Source organism: Lissotriton helveticus, chromosome 6 (assembly GCF_964261635.1).
Source record: "Lissotriton helveticus chromosome 6, aLisHel1.1, whole genome shotgun sequence".
NCBI lineage: Eukaryota > Metazoa > Chordata > Amphibia > Caudata > Salamandridae > Lissotriton > Lissotriton helveticus.
This window is the reverse complement of record NC_136067.1, coordinates 1,148,622,015-1,148,640,466: the sequence shown is the minus strand read 5'-3', so window position 1 is coordinate 1,148,640,466 and position 18,452 is coordinate 1,148,622,015. Positions and strand designations below refer to the sequence as shown.

At 47.0% G+C, this 18,452-nt stretch overlaps 1 protein-coding gene across 1 annotated transcript in view; it reads right to left on the bottom strand.

Annotated features, from left to right (window-relative positions):
* The window catches only part of NT5DC1 (5'-nucleotidase domain containing 1), a 1,533,630-nt gene that overhangs the window by 425,543 nt on the left and 1,089,635 nt on the right, over positions 1-18,452 (bottom strand). Inside the window, exon 9 of the mRNA XM_078648807.1 lies at positions 7,545-7,663. Coding sequence (XP_078504933.1) covers positions 7,545-7,663 — 119 coding nt within the window. The remainder of the gene's footprint in view (positions 1-7,544; positions 7,664-18,452) is intronic.

The window sequence follows — 18,452 nt, the reverse complement described above, 5'->3', positions numbered from 1 at the left end:
GGTAGGGACTGTCATTTAGGCCCCCCCCTGCTCATCAGTTCGGAATAGCATTCTGCTCTGGAGTGTTAGTTTATTGGAATTTTTAGAAACACTAACAGCAGCAAGTCCCAGGGTCTGTTATCTAGATGGGACGGGCCCGGAGCTCAGGATGGCTCTGGTATTGATGTTTCAATTATTGCTCATTCCTATGGTGGGTGCGTCACATGGTTATCTCATGAACATCCAACTCTTCTCTTCTGAACTTTATGCATTACTGAATGCAACGAGACTAAGGTGGCATTGACTTCCAGGGCTTTGCCACTCGGACCAAGAGAGTGAATCCTCCAGTGGATTTCTTATGGAAACCTAAATTTGGAATCTGAAGTGCTACCTCTGAGCGAGGAGCCCTGTTTTTGTCTGAATTACTTACAGTTGGTTTATAGTGGTACTCCTTTTCATTGAGATGCTCTGTAGATGGTACAAAATGCCTTAAACATTGATCTAGCCAGATCAGGTCGCCATCGGGGTGCCTGTGGAAGTGGCGTCATTTGTTCTTGGAGCAAAGTATGTGAGAATAGCGTGAGAAGGTTGCCTGGCATATGCTGTCCATTATGCTAGTGGGCACGTCGCACCAGTCCAAACGACCCTTATTGATGGGAGGTTACAGACAACCTTATTAAAAAACTATCCTAGTGGTAGCCGTGGAGGGAAGCCTCCAGGCTAAGTCTTGGAGGAATGTAAAGCAGCTTGTTTTACCAATCTATAATCCCAAGAATGAGTAAATGGTAGGAGAACCACACCAGGTGTATCTAAAATATATGAATTTTCTAAGCACATCCCTCGAGTCCCATGATGAGATTAGAGGCAAATAATTACAGTCGGTAAACTTATTTAGCACACAGTAATTTAGCACCATATACGTTGAGCTCTAGGGGTGTACCAAGCCATATATCAGTAAAGTGGTAGGGGAACCACGAATGGCATAGAGACAGGGCCTAGAGCCTGTAGAACTGCTGGGGCCACCACAATGGCATCAACCGAACTGATGGTCACATCAACAGTGGGAAGCTCTACACGCTAATGACTTCTTTCCTGAGGTCTTGATATTCCTACACCCTGGCCCTTGTTGTTATACCTTCAAAGGTATCCCGGTGCTCCGTTGCAGCATCAATTAGGCAGTGGGGGATCGGTGTCTAAACCCCGGGGCTACATGTGCTGGTAGTGCGCTTGGGTAGCGACGGCAAGTAGTCATGAAAGGGCTATGGCAGTCACTGGGGTATACAGGTTTATTATTACGCAAGGTGATACTAATAGGCACACCACGGTAGCATTGAGTTAAGTGCGCTACATGTGACTCAAGTGACACAAGCTGATGCTATGCCGACCACTCGCAAGTGACGAGTAAGGAAGGGAATACATACGGGGTTAATGCCAGCTAGGGCCTAGCATCTGAAGACAATGAATGCAGACACGGGTGGGGCAGCTGTAGTTGGGAAGCCAGGAACCCTACCCATCATACAGCGCTACTGCACAGCACTTCACACTGTGTATTGTCAGGAAGGAATCAGGGATGGGCTATTGCATTTACGGTGGACTATAGGTCTAGGCTTTCACGAAGGTCATACTACCAGGCACCCTCACGGTTGCCATGATGTAAATGCCCCGCAGGTGGCACAAGTCGGATGCTATGAGACACACTGACGGTTGCAGGTTGATTGGAAATGCATCTGGGGGCAGACTTTAGCTATGGCTTAGCGTGTTGCAAAACATAGTACGCGCATGTGTACTGTATTTTTCGTACGGAAACCAGAAACACTAATCGTTCTGTGTCTGTTTTATTTTATGTCTGACTGGACCCATGGTTGATACCCGGGAAGACCTCCACACCACAATTACAGGAGGTGGACAGCCAAGAGGATCAGTACACCGGCATCGGGAGTGTCGAAGAAAAGCATCAAGTGTGAGGAGCGGCCATTTCAACGGTGAAATCGGTGCCGGCTGGTAAAGGTGCTACCCATGTATCATAATTGTAATGTGTGATGGTCACGCATTGGTGTTGCCAGGGGCAGGGCCCCCGTAATGTAGCGGGATGTTGCATCACATAAAGTGGCAGGGCCCCAGTAATGTAGCCGGATGCTGCATCACATAAAATATTTACAACAAGGGGTGGTGAGGGACAGAGTCTCTGAATTAAGCAGAATACTCTCACCCTGTCAAGAGATCAGGGCTAGATCCAACACCGTTTTTTAGCTCACTGCACCATCCCAGTTTCAGAACCTGGCTGTATGCAAATTAGTCTGTTCCTGTCCCAGTGCATGATGGGAACAGGGCAAACCAAACTACAAAAGCCAATTCTTACACTGGGAAGGAAACAAGCTTCCGGGGACCGGTTTCTGGCATTACAGCCGTCTTCGGCCCGGCTTGCTTGAATCCTGATGGTGCAATGAGCAAGGGACTCATGTCTGAGTATACCCTTCCACGCTTAGGGTGGACACAAATATTTACAACAAGGGGTGGTGAGGGACAGAGTCTCTGAATTAAGCAGAATACTCTCACCCTGTCAAGAGATCAGGGCTAGATCCAACACCGTTTTTTAGCTCACTGCACCATCCCAGTTTCAGAACCTGGCTGTATGCAAATTAGTCAGTTCCTGTCCCAGTGCATGATGGGAACAGGGCAAACCAAACTACAAAAGCCAATTCTTACACTGGGAAGGAAACAAGCTTCCGGGGACCGGTTTCTGGCATTACAGCCGTCTTCGGCCCGGCTTGCTTGAATCCTGATGGTGCAATGAGCAAGGGACTCATGTCTGAGTATACCCTTCCACGCTTAGGGTGGACAAAAATATTTACAACAAGGGGTGGTGAGGGACAGAGTCTCTGAATTAAGCAGAATACTCTCACCCTGTCAAGAGATCAGGGCTAGATCCAACACCGTTTTTTAGCTCACTGCACCCTCCCAGTTTCAGAACCTGGCTGTATGCAAATTAGTCTGTTCCTGTCCCAGTGCATGATGGGAACAGGGCAAACCAAACTACAAAAGCCAATTCTTACACTGGGAAGGAAACAAGCTTCCGGGGACCGGTTTCTGGCATTACAGCCGTCTTCGGCCCGGCTTGCTTGAATCCTGATGGTGCAATGAGCAAGGGACTCATGTCTGAGTATACCCTTCCACGCTTAGGGTGGACAAAAATATTTACAACAAGGGGTGGTGAGGGACAGAGTCTCTGAATTAAGCAGAATACTCTCACCCTGTCAAGAGATCAGGGCTAGATCCAACACCGTTTTTTAGCTCACTGCACCATCCCAGTTTCAGAACCTGGCTGTATGCAAATTAGTCTGTTCCTGTCCCAGTGCATGATGGGAACAGGGCAAACCAAACTACAAAAGCCAATTCTTACACTGGGAAGGAAACAAGCTTCCGGGGACCGGTTTCTGGCATTACAGCCGTCTTCGGCCCGGCTTGCTTGAATCCTGATGGTGTAATGAGCAAGGGACTCATGTCTGAGTATACCCTTCCACGCTTAGGGTGGACAAAAATATTTACAACAAGGGGTGGTGAGGGACAGAGTCTCTGAATTAAGCAGAATACTCTCACCCTGTCAAGAGATCAGGGCTAGATCCAACACCGTTTTTTAGCTCACTGCACCATCCCAGTTTCAGAACCTGGCTGTATGCAAATTAGTCTGTTCCTGTCCCAGTGCATGATGGGAACAGGGCAAACCAAACTACAAAAGCCAATTCTTACACTGGGAAGGAAACAAGCTTCCGGGGAAGGGTTTCTGGCATTACAGCCGTCTTCGGCCCGGCTTGCTTGAATCCTGATGGTGCAATGAGCAAGGAACTCATGTCTGAGTATACCCTTCCACGCTTAGGGTGGACAAAAATATTTACAACAAGGGGTGGTGAGGGACAGAGTCTCTGAATTAAGCAGAATACTCTCACCCTGTCAAGAGATCAGGGCTAGATCCAACACCGTTTTTTAGCTCACTGCACCATCCCAGTTTCAGAACCTGGCTGTATGCAAATTAGTCGTGGAAGGGTATACTCAGATGTGAGTCCCTTGCTCATTGCACCATCAGGATTCAAGCAAGCCGGGCCGAAGACGCATGAAATGGCAGAAACCGGTCCCCGGAAGCTTGTTTCCTTCCCAGTGTAAGAATTGGCTTTTGTAGTCTGGTCTGCCCTGTTCCCATGATGCACTGGGCCAGGGACAGACTAATTTGCATACAGCCAGGTTCTGAAACTGGGATGGTGCAATGAGCTAAAAAACGGTGTTGGATCTAGCCCTGATCTCTTGACTGGGTGAGAGTACTCTGCTTAATTCAGAGACTCTGTCCATCACCACCCCTTGTTGTAAATAATTTTGTCCACCCTAAGCGTGGAAGGGTATACTCAGATGTGAGTCCCTTGCTCATTGCACCATCAGGATTCAAGCAAGCCGGGCCGAAGACGCCTGAAATGGCAGAAACCGGTCCCCGGAAGCTTGTTTCCTTCCCAGTGTAAGAATTGGCTTTTGTAGTCTGGTCTGCCCTGTTCCCATGACGCACTGGGCCAGGGACAGACTAATTTGCATACAGCCAGGTTCTGAAACTGGGATGGTGCAATGAGCTAAAAAACGGTGTTGGATCTAGCCCTGATCTCTTGACTGGGTGAGAGTACTCTGCTTAATTCAGAGACTCTGTCCATCACCACCCCTTGTTGTAAATAATTTTGTCCACCCTAAGCGTGGAAGGGTATACTCAGATGTGAGTCCCTTGCTCATTGCACCATCAGGATTCAAGCAAGCCGGGCCGAAGACGCCTGAAATGGCAGAAACCGGTCCCCGGAAGCTTGTTTCCTTCCCAGTGTAAGAATTGGCTTTTGTAGTCTGGTCTGCCCTGTTCCCATGATGCACTGGGCCAGGGACAGACTAATTTGCATACAGCCAGGTTCTGAAACTGGGATGGTGCACTGAGCTAAAAAACGGTGTTGGATCTAGCCCTGATCTCTTGACTGGGTGAGAGTACTCTGCTTAATTCAGAGACTCTGTCCATCACCACCCCTTGTTGTAAATAAGCATCACATAAAATGGCATGGCTTATCAGAAAAACGTATTTCTACAGTAACGGCGCCCATGCTCGCAGGGCCACCAGGGTCAACATGGTTTATTCATAGGTTGCCAATTGGTAGGGCCAGCGATGGGGATGTGGCAATGCATAGTGCTAGCCTGGGCAACACCAGGAGTAGTAGGCGAATGCAACACCTCAGCACCCGGACGGCGGAGGTCAGGTAGCGTCACCGAGAAGGGGCGTTAGGTGCCTATGCGTAGGCCAGCCCCGGCTTTCGCCCCTGCAACTTGGGCAGGCTACTGAGTTAGGTGGGGTGTACACGTATAGGGCCAGGATAACCCGGATCACAACAACTACAGGGACCCAAAAGATGGGGTTTGGCTGTCCAGAGTGGGGAGTGAGAAGTAGTCGAGAGGCACACCCCTCCACCCTCAGTATTGAACTGCGGGTAGTGACGTTTTGGTTCAACTGGGCAGGTGGTTTCTGGTGGAAGGGATAATCTCAGTAGTAAGCAGGTTAGCAAAAATAAACCCAGACGGCACCAGGGGGGGTCTCAGTTGTTTCCTAGGTTACAGAAAAGGGGGGTGGACTCTGTTAGTGCGCTGAATCACGCGGTAAAGAACCACTCGGTAAAGATGACCAACACGTGGATTGAGAAATTATTTCGAACACCTCAATTGCAGTAGAGTCAGGCAGTGAGCTGCAGACAAAGAATAGTTGGCCATGGTGGGAGGGTCGCTTCTACTTACAGGATGGGGCACATTTGACGGTCAGGGAAGGCCCTATTGATATGGAACCTACTAGCAGGGGTAGAGGGTTTTTTATTAGGATGATATGACCTTTCAGGGTAGGCTGTTGGGGGGGGCCAGATAGTCGGTCAACTATGCTGGCCTGTGGCGGTAAGGTCATAATCGGTGAGCAGCAATTTAAGGTCCTTAGGGGGGGGCGGTCCCATTCACGAAAGGGGCCGCCCAGGGGGAGGGGCCACTGGTCTCTCCCAGAACTTCAGGGGCAGGATATCTGCTTGCTTGGGTGCGGGGGAGGGGAGTCAACGCTTTCCTCAGGCTGGTAGCCACCCCGCACATACACTACGACGTCATCAAGGTGCGCGAGTGTAAGGGCCCTCCTGTTATGGTTAAATGGAGTTCAGGGAGCGCACGTGGGTGAAACGTGCCCTGGGTTGCGCATGCGCATCTCGAACGTGAGAGCGCAGCTGTAAAGGATCTGACACCGGTTAGCGACCTTGCCGTACGACTTAATTATTAAAATGCAGTTAATTTTTCAGGATGTTAGATTCGGTTTGGAAACACGCTGTACTAGCTATTTGTTAAGGTTAGCCCATCATACCATGTCAAAATGGATGTTAATCTAATGTTCTGAAGTGTGCATTTAATAATTGTCTAAATGTTTATTTTTATTAAAATTTTTAATTTTGTTTCATATTTTAATAAATACGGCCAGGGGGGACCCTGACCCCCTGCCTTCCAAAGACCCAGGTGTTGACTGGTTGAATTAAGTAATGCAGTCTGTGTATTAAGGCGGGGGTGGCCGGTAGTCCCAGACCATGCTGACTCTCACTACTTCCCTTTAGTCATGTGGACACAACAGTAAATGGGCACAACGCCGTCACTCAAAATGCTAGACACCTGAAACGGATTTATGACATTACAACGCATGCTTTTACATCGCATGCCTTTACAACGCGGTTTTTACATAGCAAACATTTACAACGCATAGCGCTTTGGGGTGTTGGATAGTGAATAGTTTAATTTACTATTCCCACTCCAGTCCCCGTGGACACTAGGGAAGGTGTTGGATAGTAAATTAAACTTATTCCCTATCCTAGAGCGCCCCCCAGTGCAATGCGTTGTAATGGTTTGCGTTGTAAAAGTTGCGTCGTAAAGGCACTGCGTGGTAAAAGTTGCGTTGTAAAGGATGTTTCCCACCTGAAACACCCAATGACTGTCCAGTGGGAGGAGTCAATGTGAACTGCCCGGCTCTGGTGGCTCAGTGGACTAAAGCGTCCACTGTCGGGGTCTGTGTTCGACCTCATGGTCACAGGTTCAAATCCCGGTGGGTCCACTCAGCGTTTCATCCATCTGAGGTCGATAAAATGAGTACCATTGAGTTGGGTAACAACAAACATCTGTTATTCAGCACCAAGATGCCTCCGGATGAACGTGCGCTTTACAAATACGCATGTTATGTTGTGTTAATTACACTGGGGCGTGCCAACGGCAAATAGGACCGACCCACTTCCCACTCTATGAATGCTGACTTGTGGGCGGGTTCAAAATGCTAATGACATTTCCAGCAAGCAATAGCTGCAGGACGCTGACCTAAAGCCTCTCTCTATATGTTGTCATTTATGTACTATTGTTATATTATTTACAAAAAATCTGGCATAACAAATAAAGATGCCGTGTGGACCAGGTGATCCAAAAATTAAAAAATTAAATAATAAAACAAACACCTAATAAAATATTTAAACAAATAATGCATGGTTATGTCATACCTTGGGTTCGGGCTTGTTAGATATTTTCTTTAAAAGATCGTAAAGATGGACCCAGTTTCCATGCGAGTACCAGCCAGGCTTCTCCAGGAAAGGCAGTGAGTCTTGTTCCTGGTCATTTTCTGAAAGCACAAAAAAACATAATTCCATGTTTGCACTATTGCGCGACTGTTTAAGTTCTTGTATTACAGAAACGACTATCGTACACCTCATAGACACTGTTCTCTTGCCCACAGATGAAGAGGACTCCTGCCTCCTGATATTGCTGGACTTCTCAGTTGCCTTCGACACAGTCGACCATCCCACCTTCTGGTTAGAAGGCCATGAACCTGGCTCTTATGTGCTGTAAGCTGGAGTTAGGAGCCAGGAATCGTGTGCCTGCCCTGCAGACGAAGAGCGTGTATGCTCACGTCGAAGGGTAGTATATACATTTTGTGTTTAGCGGCCTTCAACTCCTAATGAGTGTATTTTTGTCCGTGTGCCGGGGAGTGCATGTTTATATCTGCTTGACTGTCTTAGTAGTATGTATGATGGTGTGTTTAAATGTTTGTGTGTGTGTAATATGAAAGCCTGCGAGATCGGCAATATTGGACCCAGGGGTGTCAAGAATGGGTGCCAGAGTGGTCAACAGTAAGTAATGTAATTCGACAGTTAGCTATGCCCAATCTGCTCCCCATAGAGTTGATGATACTGAGTATAAACAATGTTTTAAGAAAATTAACCCCCATACTGCGCTGAACGTTCCGCGCTAGTGCGTAATGTTCTATTACGCGGGCAGGGCCGCGACAACCAACGGACGTGCGCAGCACTACCGAGGTAGTGCACGCGACATCCGCTGGACATCGCCAGCAGCAATGAGGTTAACAAAGAGAGAAAAGCAAACATGCTGCTGCATAAGTATTACTGTGTTTACTGCTACTTGGCGTGATTGGTTCTCTTGGCGAGAAATCTGCTCTCTTTCATATCTCTCGCCTTTCACTGTGTCAATCTCCATGCTCCCTTCCACAACTCCTCCTGAATATCTTTACTTACGTCACTTTCTCCATTTGTTTTTTCACTATGTCCCTTTCATTCGTCTTACACGTCTCTCCTCTCTCTTATCTCTTTTTGTCCTCATTTCAGTGTCTCCCCTTTCTATTTTTTTCACACTGTGCTGTCTATTCTCCGGCTGTTCTTTCTCTTTACTGTGATGCATTTAGCTTTGTTTATAATGTGTGGTCTCTGCTCTCTTGTGTTTCTCCATACCTCTCATGTCTTTCCTTCAGTTCACTGTCGACCTTATCTGAACACACCTTCCCTCTTTTAACTGTGGGACTCTGCCCTCTTATTTGTCCACATCTCATTCTCACCATTTTCCGGTTACCATTTCTTGAGCTCCTCCGCCCGTTTGTTACCCTGCCATCTCTTCCACATTTTTCTGGTGGAAGTCCTCCTCCAGACCCCTGGAAACCGTATGGGAAGGGATCTTGCACTTCAGTATATGACTTTGTGCTCCCACCACTTTAAAAGTTCACCAGTCGCCACTGGCAGCATATTTTTTCCATCTAAGCATCCAAGATCTGGAATAAACATCTCTGTATCAATTAGGACTGCCTCAACCTTGCTCCAGTTCAAGGAACAGTTAAATTAGCACAGCTTTAACCCCTTGGCCGCGGCCGTTAATTCCGCTGCGGCGCTGGGAGGGAAGGGTGGTTGCGCGGCGCCGACATGCTTGTGACGGAACCACTCTGTCACGAGCCACGGGCGCACTGTGCTTATGACGGAGTGGATCCGTCACGGCTCAGCCCACTCACTAATTTGCCCGCACAGGCGGGGAATCCGTGCCGTTTGGGCAGAGCGGCCGCTGCGTGACGGAACCATTCCGTCATAAGCGCAGCGCTTCCGTGGCTCGTGACGGAGTGGTTCTGTCACTAGCATGGTAGGAGTTAAAGAACACTAAATCACAATGCATCAACAGTCCACAAACCAGCTGCCTGTCAAACCACTAGTTGATTGTATTCTTGCCTTTGACCCTATATAGCTTTCTGCTTTTAGCTAGGTTCGCCATATACAAATTCTGCACATGTACATATGTACATGCACATATACATTGTATTGTATTGTATTGCAGCATTTATATAGCGCTTATTACCCCTATGAGGGGTGCTGAAGCACTCATCTACATGAGTAGCACGTTACACTGTGTATTCTAGGAAGGACATTGTCTTTGTTTTGATCCTATGCGGTACGAGTTTCCACACCGTGTGTGATGACCAACGAGGTGTGGTTATTATGTTAGAGTACACAGCACATAGCAGTGTGCTGGATGAGGACAGGTGAGAGACAAGATGTGTCATTTTATGGGTTTCAGTATGCTGGTAGCATGCTTCTGACGGCCCCAGGCCGTCATACGTCACAGTGGGCGTGTGCGGAGGACGGCCGGGGGGGTGTCCGAATCCCGCCCACTATTTAAATCGGCCGTACAGCATGAAAATCCAAGCAGCATGCAAGGGGTTAAACAGATATGCCTGCCCCTTTATGGTATTTCATATGATATAGTCTGCTTAGCTGGTTACTGCACTGGGTTGTCCAATTTGAGATTTTGTGTATAGATGTGGTCCTGGGATGGCATGGCTGGAGGGAGAGAGAAGTGGAGAGATCTGTTGGGATGGGCATTCTTATTATCATCCAACATCTGAGCGTCTTTGTGAAATGTAAAGAAGAAGTCAGATTGTATATATATATTACATGATCTGCTCATTCATGGAACTGGGAATCTTAAAAGCTATATAGAGTTTGATAACGTGACGTGTATTTTGAAATAGATTTGACACTAAGTGCCTCAGAGATAGATCTATTTCTGAGACTGCAGTGTCAAAGATCTTTACACTGTACAGGTGGCAGAGGCGTCAAAATTAACACCCAAATGTGGAGCGCACGAAAAGGTTTCTTAAAATATACCAACATTTGATTTACACCATAGGATTTGCTGATTTTCAAATTTAACTTTGAAAAACAATACCTCTTAGCCTGGCATACCATGTCAGTCTGGAAGTTTTAATAAAGGGAGCATCTCATATTATTTATGATCCTTGTTGTTTGAGGGTTGGGCGGATCGTGTAAAAGTTGAAAGTTTCCAAACAGTCCACATGAAGCACACATGCTTTCAAACAAACAATGTCACTTTATTAGAGCAGTGCAGCATTCATCAACATGTTGGAATCACCTTAGCACCAAATAAGTAACCTAGGCAGGTGGTGATACAGTCCTGGAACCGAAGGACGGGGCTCCTTGCGTGGTGCTTGGGTTCCCACTTGGACAGACATCCATCAAGTCATACATTTAGGGCCAGACGTTATGTTTCCATGATTTCATGATCACTACAATTGGTAATGTAAACAATGTTGTGGCTAATTCTATGTCAGGACTGGAGGGAGGATTATGCCTTCTTTCTTCACTTTATTCTATTAGCAGCACATTAAAGGTTAACTTAAAACTAGGTTTCCCATGAACACTTGAGAAAAAGGTAGTTTTGAAAACACATGGAAACATCCAATCATTATACAGTGTCCAATCAGAGGCTTCCCAGCCTAACATAGTCCTCTCTCAGTGACCGTTCGCCCTCTTTCTTCACTGCTACGCAGCCAAGATAATTACCCTTCAGTTGTTTCTGCTGTTTGCTAAGTTTATTACTATTGCGCGATTTGTGCTTTATTGATGTTTGTTAATGCTTTATCATTGTTTAAATACGTATTTCAAGTGTGCCAAGCTGTTGCTAAAAGCTTTGGGGCATATTACCTAGCAATAGCGATATTTATCGCTAAGCAGGGTTAGCGGGAATAATTTTATCGCCGCGCTACAAGGATTTTTATCGCTGAGATACCTTGCTATCATCAAGGTTTATCTCAGAAACTATAAAAATCATTCGAAATGCGTGAACATCGCTGGAAATACAGCGATATTCACACATTATCGTGACAATACTCTTAGCCATGTTATCCACCTCCCATTGGTTAACATGGCTGAGAACTGCTCTGGGCAGGTGTTAGCTTTTGGAGATATTCGCGCTAAGCGCGAATATTTCCCAAACTACACCTTTGTAGGTAATAGGAGATAGCGATGTTAGCGACTGCCCACTTTGCATGTCATTAGCGATAAATATCGCTGACATGCAAAGCGGGCCCCAAGATGCTCGCTATCGCCTATTAGCTGTCGCTAACTGGTGTTAGCGACAGCTTGGTAATAGGGCAATCAAATTATCGCCGCTGTAGCGGGAAAAAGTCCTGCTAAAGCGGCGATAAGGGCCCTTGGTAATATGCCCCTTTGTTGTATGCATGTGTTCCCGCACGCCTCCCTGCTTCGTTTGAGGCTTTCTGCGCACTCGTTTGCCCACGTTCTTCTGTTGCAGCGTTTTTACTTAATAGTTATTTATCTGATTTTTCTTCACCGCGGGAGTGCTTCCGCTCTTACGCGGTGACTGCTGGTGCCTCGCTCAGCTCACGTTGACCTCCTGTCGCCAGGGGACATGGGATGCAGCGCAGAGTGCGACGCGATGCTTGAATTCCTCACATTCCTTGGGGAATTCAAGCATCGCGTGCATTCCTGAGTGGACGGTTCTGAGGAAGACGCCCGCCTGGGTCTGTACGGGGCTCTGCCAGCTATAAATGAGAAAAGCTGCCGGCTGCTTGTGTGTGTATTTAACACTCTGTTTACCAGTGCTTTGGGAACAGAGTCTGTATATTTTTTTCTTTAAACGTCCTGACCGGGTCTGTATTCAGGCAAAGAGGCCTGTGAGGGACACTGCCCAGACCTGCTCCCTGACTAAAGAGGTTGTTTCTATCAAGATTTTACCAACATTCATCAGCATTTGAGTGTCCCTAGGGGCTAGACCCCCAATTAAATTGTGGAAATTCCACACCACAAATTCAAGCTGCCACCCAGCTTAAAAAAATTATTGACCCTGCCTCAGGCCTTGTGTACTGACACCCAAATCGGTCCCTGACCTCCTTACTTATCTGTCAGGTTATGGAGTACCAGGAGGACTACCAGGACGATCCAGAAGATTCCCTGGCTGACCTCCCTTGGGGGAATGACTACTATGATGCCGTGAACACATCATTATATTGGGCTGTTGTGGAGGCCATGACTCCGTTAGAGGAGAGGCTCTCCCACCAGATCGCTCAAGCTTTTGAAAAGCTAGCTCCCCAAAATTCTGCCCCGGCCCCCCTCCCCTCCTCAGAGGGCCCTAAGTGCACCACCTTCTAAACGAGCCCGGAACTCTGGGGTCGATTTAGATGCATTCACCAGGCTGAAACAGGCCTTCCTGGACAGAGGACCTGCCCTCCCCACAGGTAACACCCTTACTCATCCACCAACCAATCCTAACTCCGACCCAAATGCGACTGGGGATGTGTATGGAGATCCTGGCCCTTTTAGACCAGGGCTCCCCTCCCGCCATTCCCAAGCCCCACAGAACACTTCGGACATGCTTGACCCAGACAATATTGTCCGCCTACGTTCCTTGGAATCGTTTCCAGCCACCAAGGTCGTGAGTTACGCGGCGGGTCGCATCCGACGACAATTAGAGAAGGAAGCCCATAACTGTCTTCGGGTACAGTGTCCCCGCCCTTACCTCGAAGGGAAAGTGGCACTTACATCTGAGATAGATCCCCGCATGGCCACCTTTCTACAGAAATTCGTTAGAGACCCCAAGAAAGGCATTGACAGGTCCCGGAGGGTATGCCAGGACAAGCTCCTGGTTGCCTTAGGACCCAACACCAAAATTCTCAATATGGCCAAAGAAGCCAAAGAATCTGGCTCATTAATTTCCCCTGAACCTTTATCAGGATGGTCCCATTCAGTTTTCACTGCATGAGGCTGCCCTAATCGACGAGGAAGTGTTGTTCCTCCTCGACAAGGAAGCCATCTCGCTCTCCTCTCCTAACCCCAGGGAGTTTATAAGCAACATATTCTTGGTCGACAACACCGACGGTGTTTGGAGACCACCTATAAACCTAAGTGAGTTCAACGAATGGCTGGTTTACCACCATTTTAAGATGGAGGGCATTCACCTCCCCAGAGATGTCCTGCGTCCTCAGGACTGGATGGTTCGCTTAGACCTCAAGGACGCCTGCTTGGTAATTCCTATATTTCCTCCGCACAGGCGGTTCCTCCAGTTCATCTGGTGACATCAGACTTACAAATTCACTGCCCTTCCATTCAGTCTGTCCTCAGCTCCCTGGTGCTTCACCAAGGTACTCAAACCAGTGATGGAGTTACTTCGCGCTTGTGGCATCCGGATGATCGTTTATTTGGACAATCTCCTTCTAATGGACTCTTGTCCCCGTTAGCTCTCGACCTATCTTCAGATGGCGGTGGACCGGCTTCAGAGCTTAGGCTTTGTAATAAACTAAAGCAAATCTATGTTAAAGCCCGCACAATCCGTAACTTTTCTAGGGTTTGTGATAGATTCCACTTCATCCACTCTAAGCATTCCCTCCAGGAAGGTGACGAAAATCCGTCACAAACTGAGGCGTGTCCTTTCCAGGCAACAGGTGCCTCTCCGCCAACTAGCTAGAGTGGAGTGGTGGGCCTACTTTAGCCATCGATCCAAGCCATTTTCCCAGGCCCGCTCCACTACCGAGCCCTACAGTGCCTGAAGGAGTATTTACCTCGCAAGGGTTATCCTTATTCTCTCAAGGTAGTTGTGTCCAGCTCAGCTCGGGATGAGATCCAGTGGTTATTGGACGACAGGGAGGCCTGGAATGTCCTCGCAATCTCCGGCTCTGCGCCAGATCTGATTATAGAGTCCGACGCCAGCAGGCTAGGACGGGGTGCCAGGTGTGAAAATCTCTCCACTGGAGGTTTATGGTCACCAGACGAACAGAAGTTACATATCAATTGTTTCAGAACACTGGCAGGTTCCTTTGCTGTCCGAAAGAATCAGTGCAATCATGTGTCTTTCTCAAGATGGACAACATTTCTGCAGTCCGATATATATAAACCATCTGGGCAGCACCAGATCCTAAGCCCTTTCGGATTTATTTGCAAGTTTCTGGCAGTATTGTTTGGACAGCCAGGTTTCAGTCAGGGCGGAATACTTGCCAGGTCAGGAGAATCAAGAAGCGGATTTTCAATCACGCAACTTCAGGGATTCCAGTCTCTGGATGCTCGACCCGGGCATTTTTGCAATGTTGAACAACTGCTGTGGTCCCTTCTCTGTGGACCTGTTCGCATTGAGATTAGACCACCAACTTCCCTGCTTCTTCAGCTGGAGGCTGGACCCCTTGGCAGTGGCCACGGATGCCTTACTCCTGGACTAGAGTCTAGAGAATGGTTACGCGTTCCCTCCTTTTGCGATAATAACGAGGGCAACTGCTCAGGTCCAGTGACAGACAGCGGACCTAGTCAGCATTACCCCCTTCTGGAAGTCGGAAGTCTGGAACTTTCTTGGGACTCTCCAATCCTACTCCCCCAGTTTACGACCCTCCTCTTGAGTCCTGACAAAGCCCCACATCCTCTGGTGCTGGGGAATTCGCTGTGGCTCATGGTGTGGCGGATTTCAGGGGATGATGGGAAGTCCCAGGCCTTTCGCAGGAGGCTGAATCCTTCATATCCAAAGCCTGGGCAGACAGCTCTGTCAAGAGGTACAGATCAGCTTGGGGCAGATGGTCCGTTGGTGTTTGCGACGGGGTTTTGATCCCCTGGTTGCAAACACTGTACATTTTGTGACTTTCCTGGTGCAATTGGTCGATAAACACCTTCCGTTGAGCCATATCTTCCGGGCATGTGCCAATTAATGACACATCGGTGGGCGAACAATTGATGGTATGCAGACTTTTACGCGGTATTCGGCTCTCTATACCTCCAGACCCTCGTTATTCCGCACTTTGGGACGTGAACCTGGTCCTCCATCTGTTTTTGTCCTGGCAACTGAACCGCTTTCTCTCTAGGAAAGAACTTTCGTCCAAGTTGGCTATGCTCCTCTGCCTCATCTCCTGTAGGCGGGTTTCCGATGTCAGAGCTCTGGTCATGACTGGTAGAGTGTTTACTCCCAATGGGGTGACTTTCACCCTCCTCAGGTGAACAAAGTGTCATAAAAGAGTGATTTCTTATCCAGAGTTTCCTGACGCCCTTAAACTGAGTGTGGTTAAGTGCCTCAAGGCATATGAAGAGATGACGGAAGGACATTGCCCCCTCGGGGAACGACAGTTACTCATTGCTCTTCTAAACCATTCAAGGCAGACTCATCTCCGACCATTGATAGGTGGGTCAGATGGGTGATGCAAGAAGCAGGCATTAGCCTCCGTCAGTTTGGAGCTCATTCTGCTCGAGGGGTTAGGGCCTCCAAAGCATTCGGCTTCGGTGCCCGCCTTGAGGATATCCTCAATGTGGCAGATTGGTCTTCGGACTCTACATTTAAAAGATTCTATTTCAAGCTGGGGCTGGATAGGGATCACCTCGTTGTGAGTAAGCTTTGAAATAGCATAATCCTCGCCTCCAGTCTTGACATAGACTGAAAAGTTTCCTAGCTAATGTAATGGAAAGTTTCAATTTTATTAAGAACTCGGAGGCGAGGATTATCCCACTTTAGGGTCCAAGAAATGACATACCTCCCCATATTTCAGTAAGTAATTTTGCTTACCTGTTAAGGTTTTGATGGGATAACGTTGTTATGTTGTGCATTAACTACGTTGCTGCTTTTTTCGCAGGCTGTTGTAGTGGTTTCCAAATGGCAATATTTACTTATTTTTGTCGGTTCTGATGCAAACAAACAGGATGCATGAAGGTGACCCGGTGGCTGAATTTGCGCGACTAAAGAAGGCAAACAGTCACTGAGAGAGAGGACTATGTTAGGCTTGGAAGCCTCTGATTGGACACTGTTACTGTTAAAGGATTGGATGTTTCCATGTGTTTTCAAAACTACCTTTTTCCCAAGTGTTCATGGGAAACTTATTTTTTTGTTAACCTTTAATGTACTGCTAATAGAATAAAGTGAAGAAAGAAGGCATAATCCTCGCCTCCGAGTCCTTAATAGAATTGAAACTTTCCGTTACGTTAGCTAGGACATTTTTCATTCCCCATTAGTAAAAGTGCAAAAAAGGGTACAGTCTTTTCTGTTTGCACTAATTGTATTTGACTATCCCTCAAACAGTCCCATTTTATTCCCATTTTAGATGTTTTGCGGTTGAGTCACAAAGAAGTAAGAGTACATAAAAGAGTACTTCAGGAGTATTTAATTTTATTTACTTGAAAAGTTTTATATAGTGCAGACATGACGCGCAAGTTTACATACTAAAAATGTCTTTGTTGATAGGAACCTATCACTTTGTCTTTCCCTCCACAACCATGCTTCACAGTTCACAGTCACAGGGTAGTTACAGCAGCCTGGATCGGATTCAAAAGCCTGGGCCCTTATGTGTAAAGGGGAATGATCCCGCATAGTTTTACCTCTTTCCTTCAGCGCATGCCCACAAACAAGAAAACCACCTGAAGCCGGAAATCTCATTCAAATTATATGAACCATGAACTATATATCCCTTGGAGAATTATGTTTTGGGAATGGAATTTCCCTATCATGTAGCTCTCATCATCGACTCTAGCTGATCCATTTATCAATCCTCTGGCAAAAGAGGTAGACTTTGGATTCAGGAGCAGTTTACATCAACTTGATAAGAGATGTATTGGGTAAATTTTAACATGTTTCATAAAAGACATCAATTCTCCAAGAAAAGCGAAAGAGCTTGGTAATTAGAGGTTCATTGGGCATCACTCACTGTTCATGTCCATCACATCTTTTGCCTTAATTTGATGATATCTTCATCCTCTTAGATTTGTCCACTGTTTTGACACTATGGAACATTCTACTTCGCTTTCTACTTTGTCTCCTGTTTATATCTCTGGCACTGCTCTTTCTTCTTCTCCTCTAATCTCTAGCTGAACATATTATGGGCCACATCGATCAAACAATTTTGCATTCGTAAACAGTATGAATCCGTAATTGTGCCTATTTGTGAATGAAAATAGCCTTTCAGAATGTTAGACTCTGTAGTCGCAATTTTAGGTAATCGCAGTTTGCAATTCCCTTAGCACATGTTCCAAGAATTTTCTACATGCAAACTGTGTATTTAGGAAATGCTATTACCATCAACTCCAGGTCGATAGTAGGGGTGGGCGGACATTTCCGCACATTAGCGGGCGGAACGGAAGGCTAAAATACAACTTAAATAAAACTTACCTTATTGCGCCGCAAACTTCCCCATCGCGGCTTCATCTTGGAAACTGCGCATATGCAGGAGCCTGCGCATGCGCAGTCCTGGCGAGGAATGCACATGTGCAGGCTCCCGCACATGCGCAGTTTCCAAGATGATGACGTGATGGAGAAGTTTGCAGCGTAATAAGGTACGTTTTATTTAAGTTGTGTTTCAGCCTTTAAATATAATTTAATAAGGCAGGCGGGGGATGGCGGGCTCGCGTAATGGAAATATCGCGGAGAGGCAAGGAGATTGGTTCAATCTTGCTGACTCTCCGCGATAGTCCCTTCCGTGAATTCTGACCACCCCTAGTCGATAGTAACCAGGTGCAAATTTTGAAAAATGCACAAAAATGCTTTTTTCAAAGTGCTAAGTAGCACACATATGCCCCTAGGTATGTGTGCGCTTTATATGTTCATATTTTATTTTTGGGTGCTTCAGGGGGGCCTTATGCCTCCTGACACAATTGATAGCATTACCTAATTTGCGATTACAAATTAGGTAATCGCAAACTAGGTAATGCAAAACTATTCGCACCTATGGGCCTTTAGCCCCATAGGAAAGAATGAGGTACTATTACCAAATAGCGATTAGCTAATTGCGGAACTTTAGGAATCGTTATTAGGTAATCACTATTTTCTTACATATCAATTTGCATTCCCTAAATAGTGGTTACCTA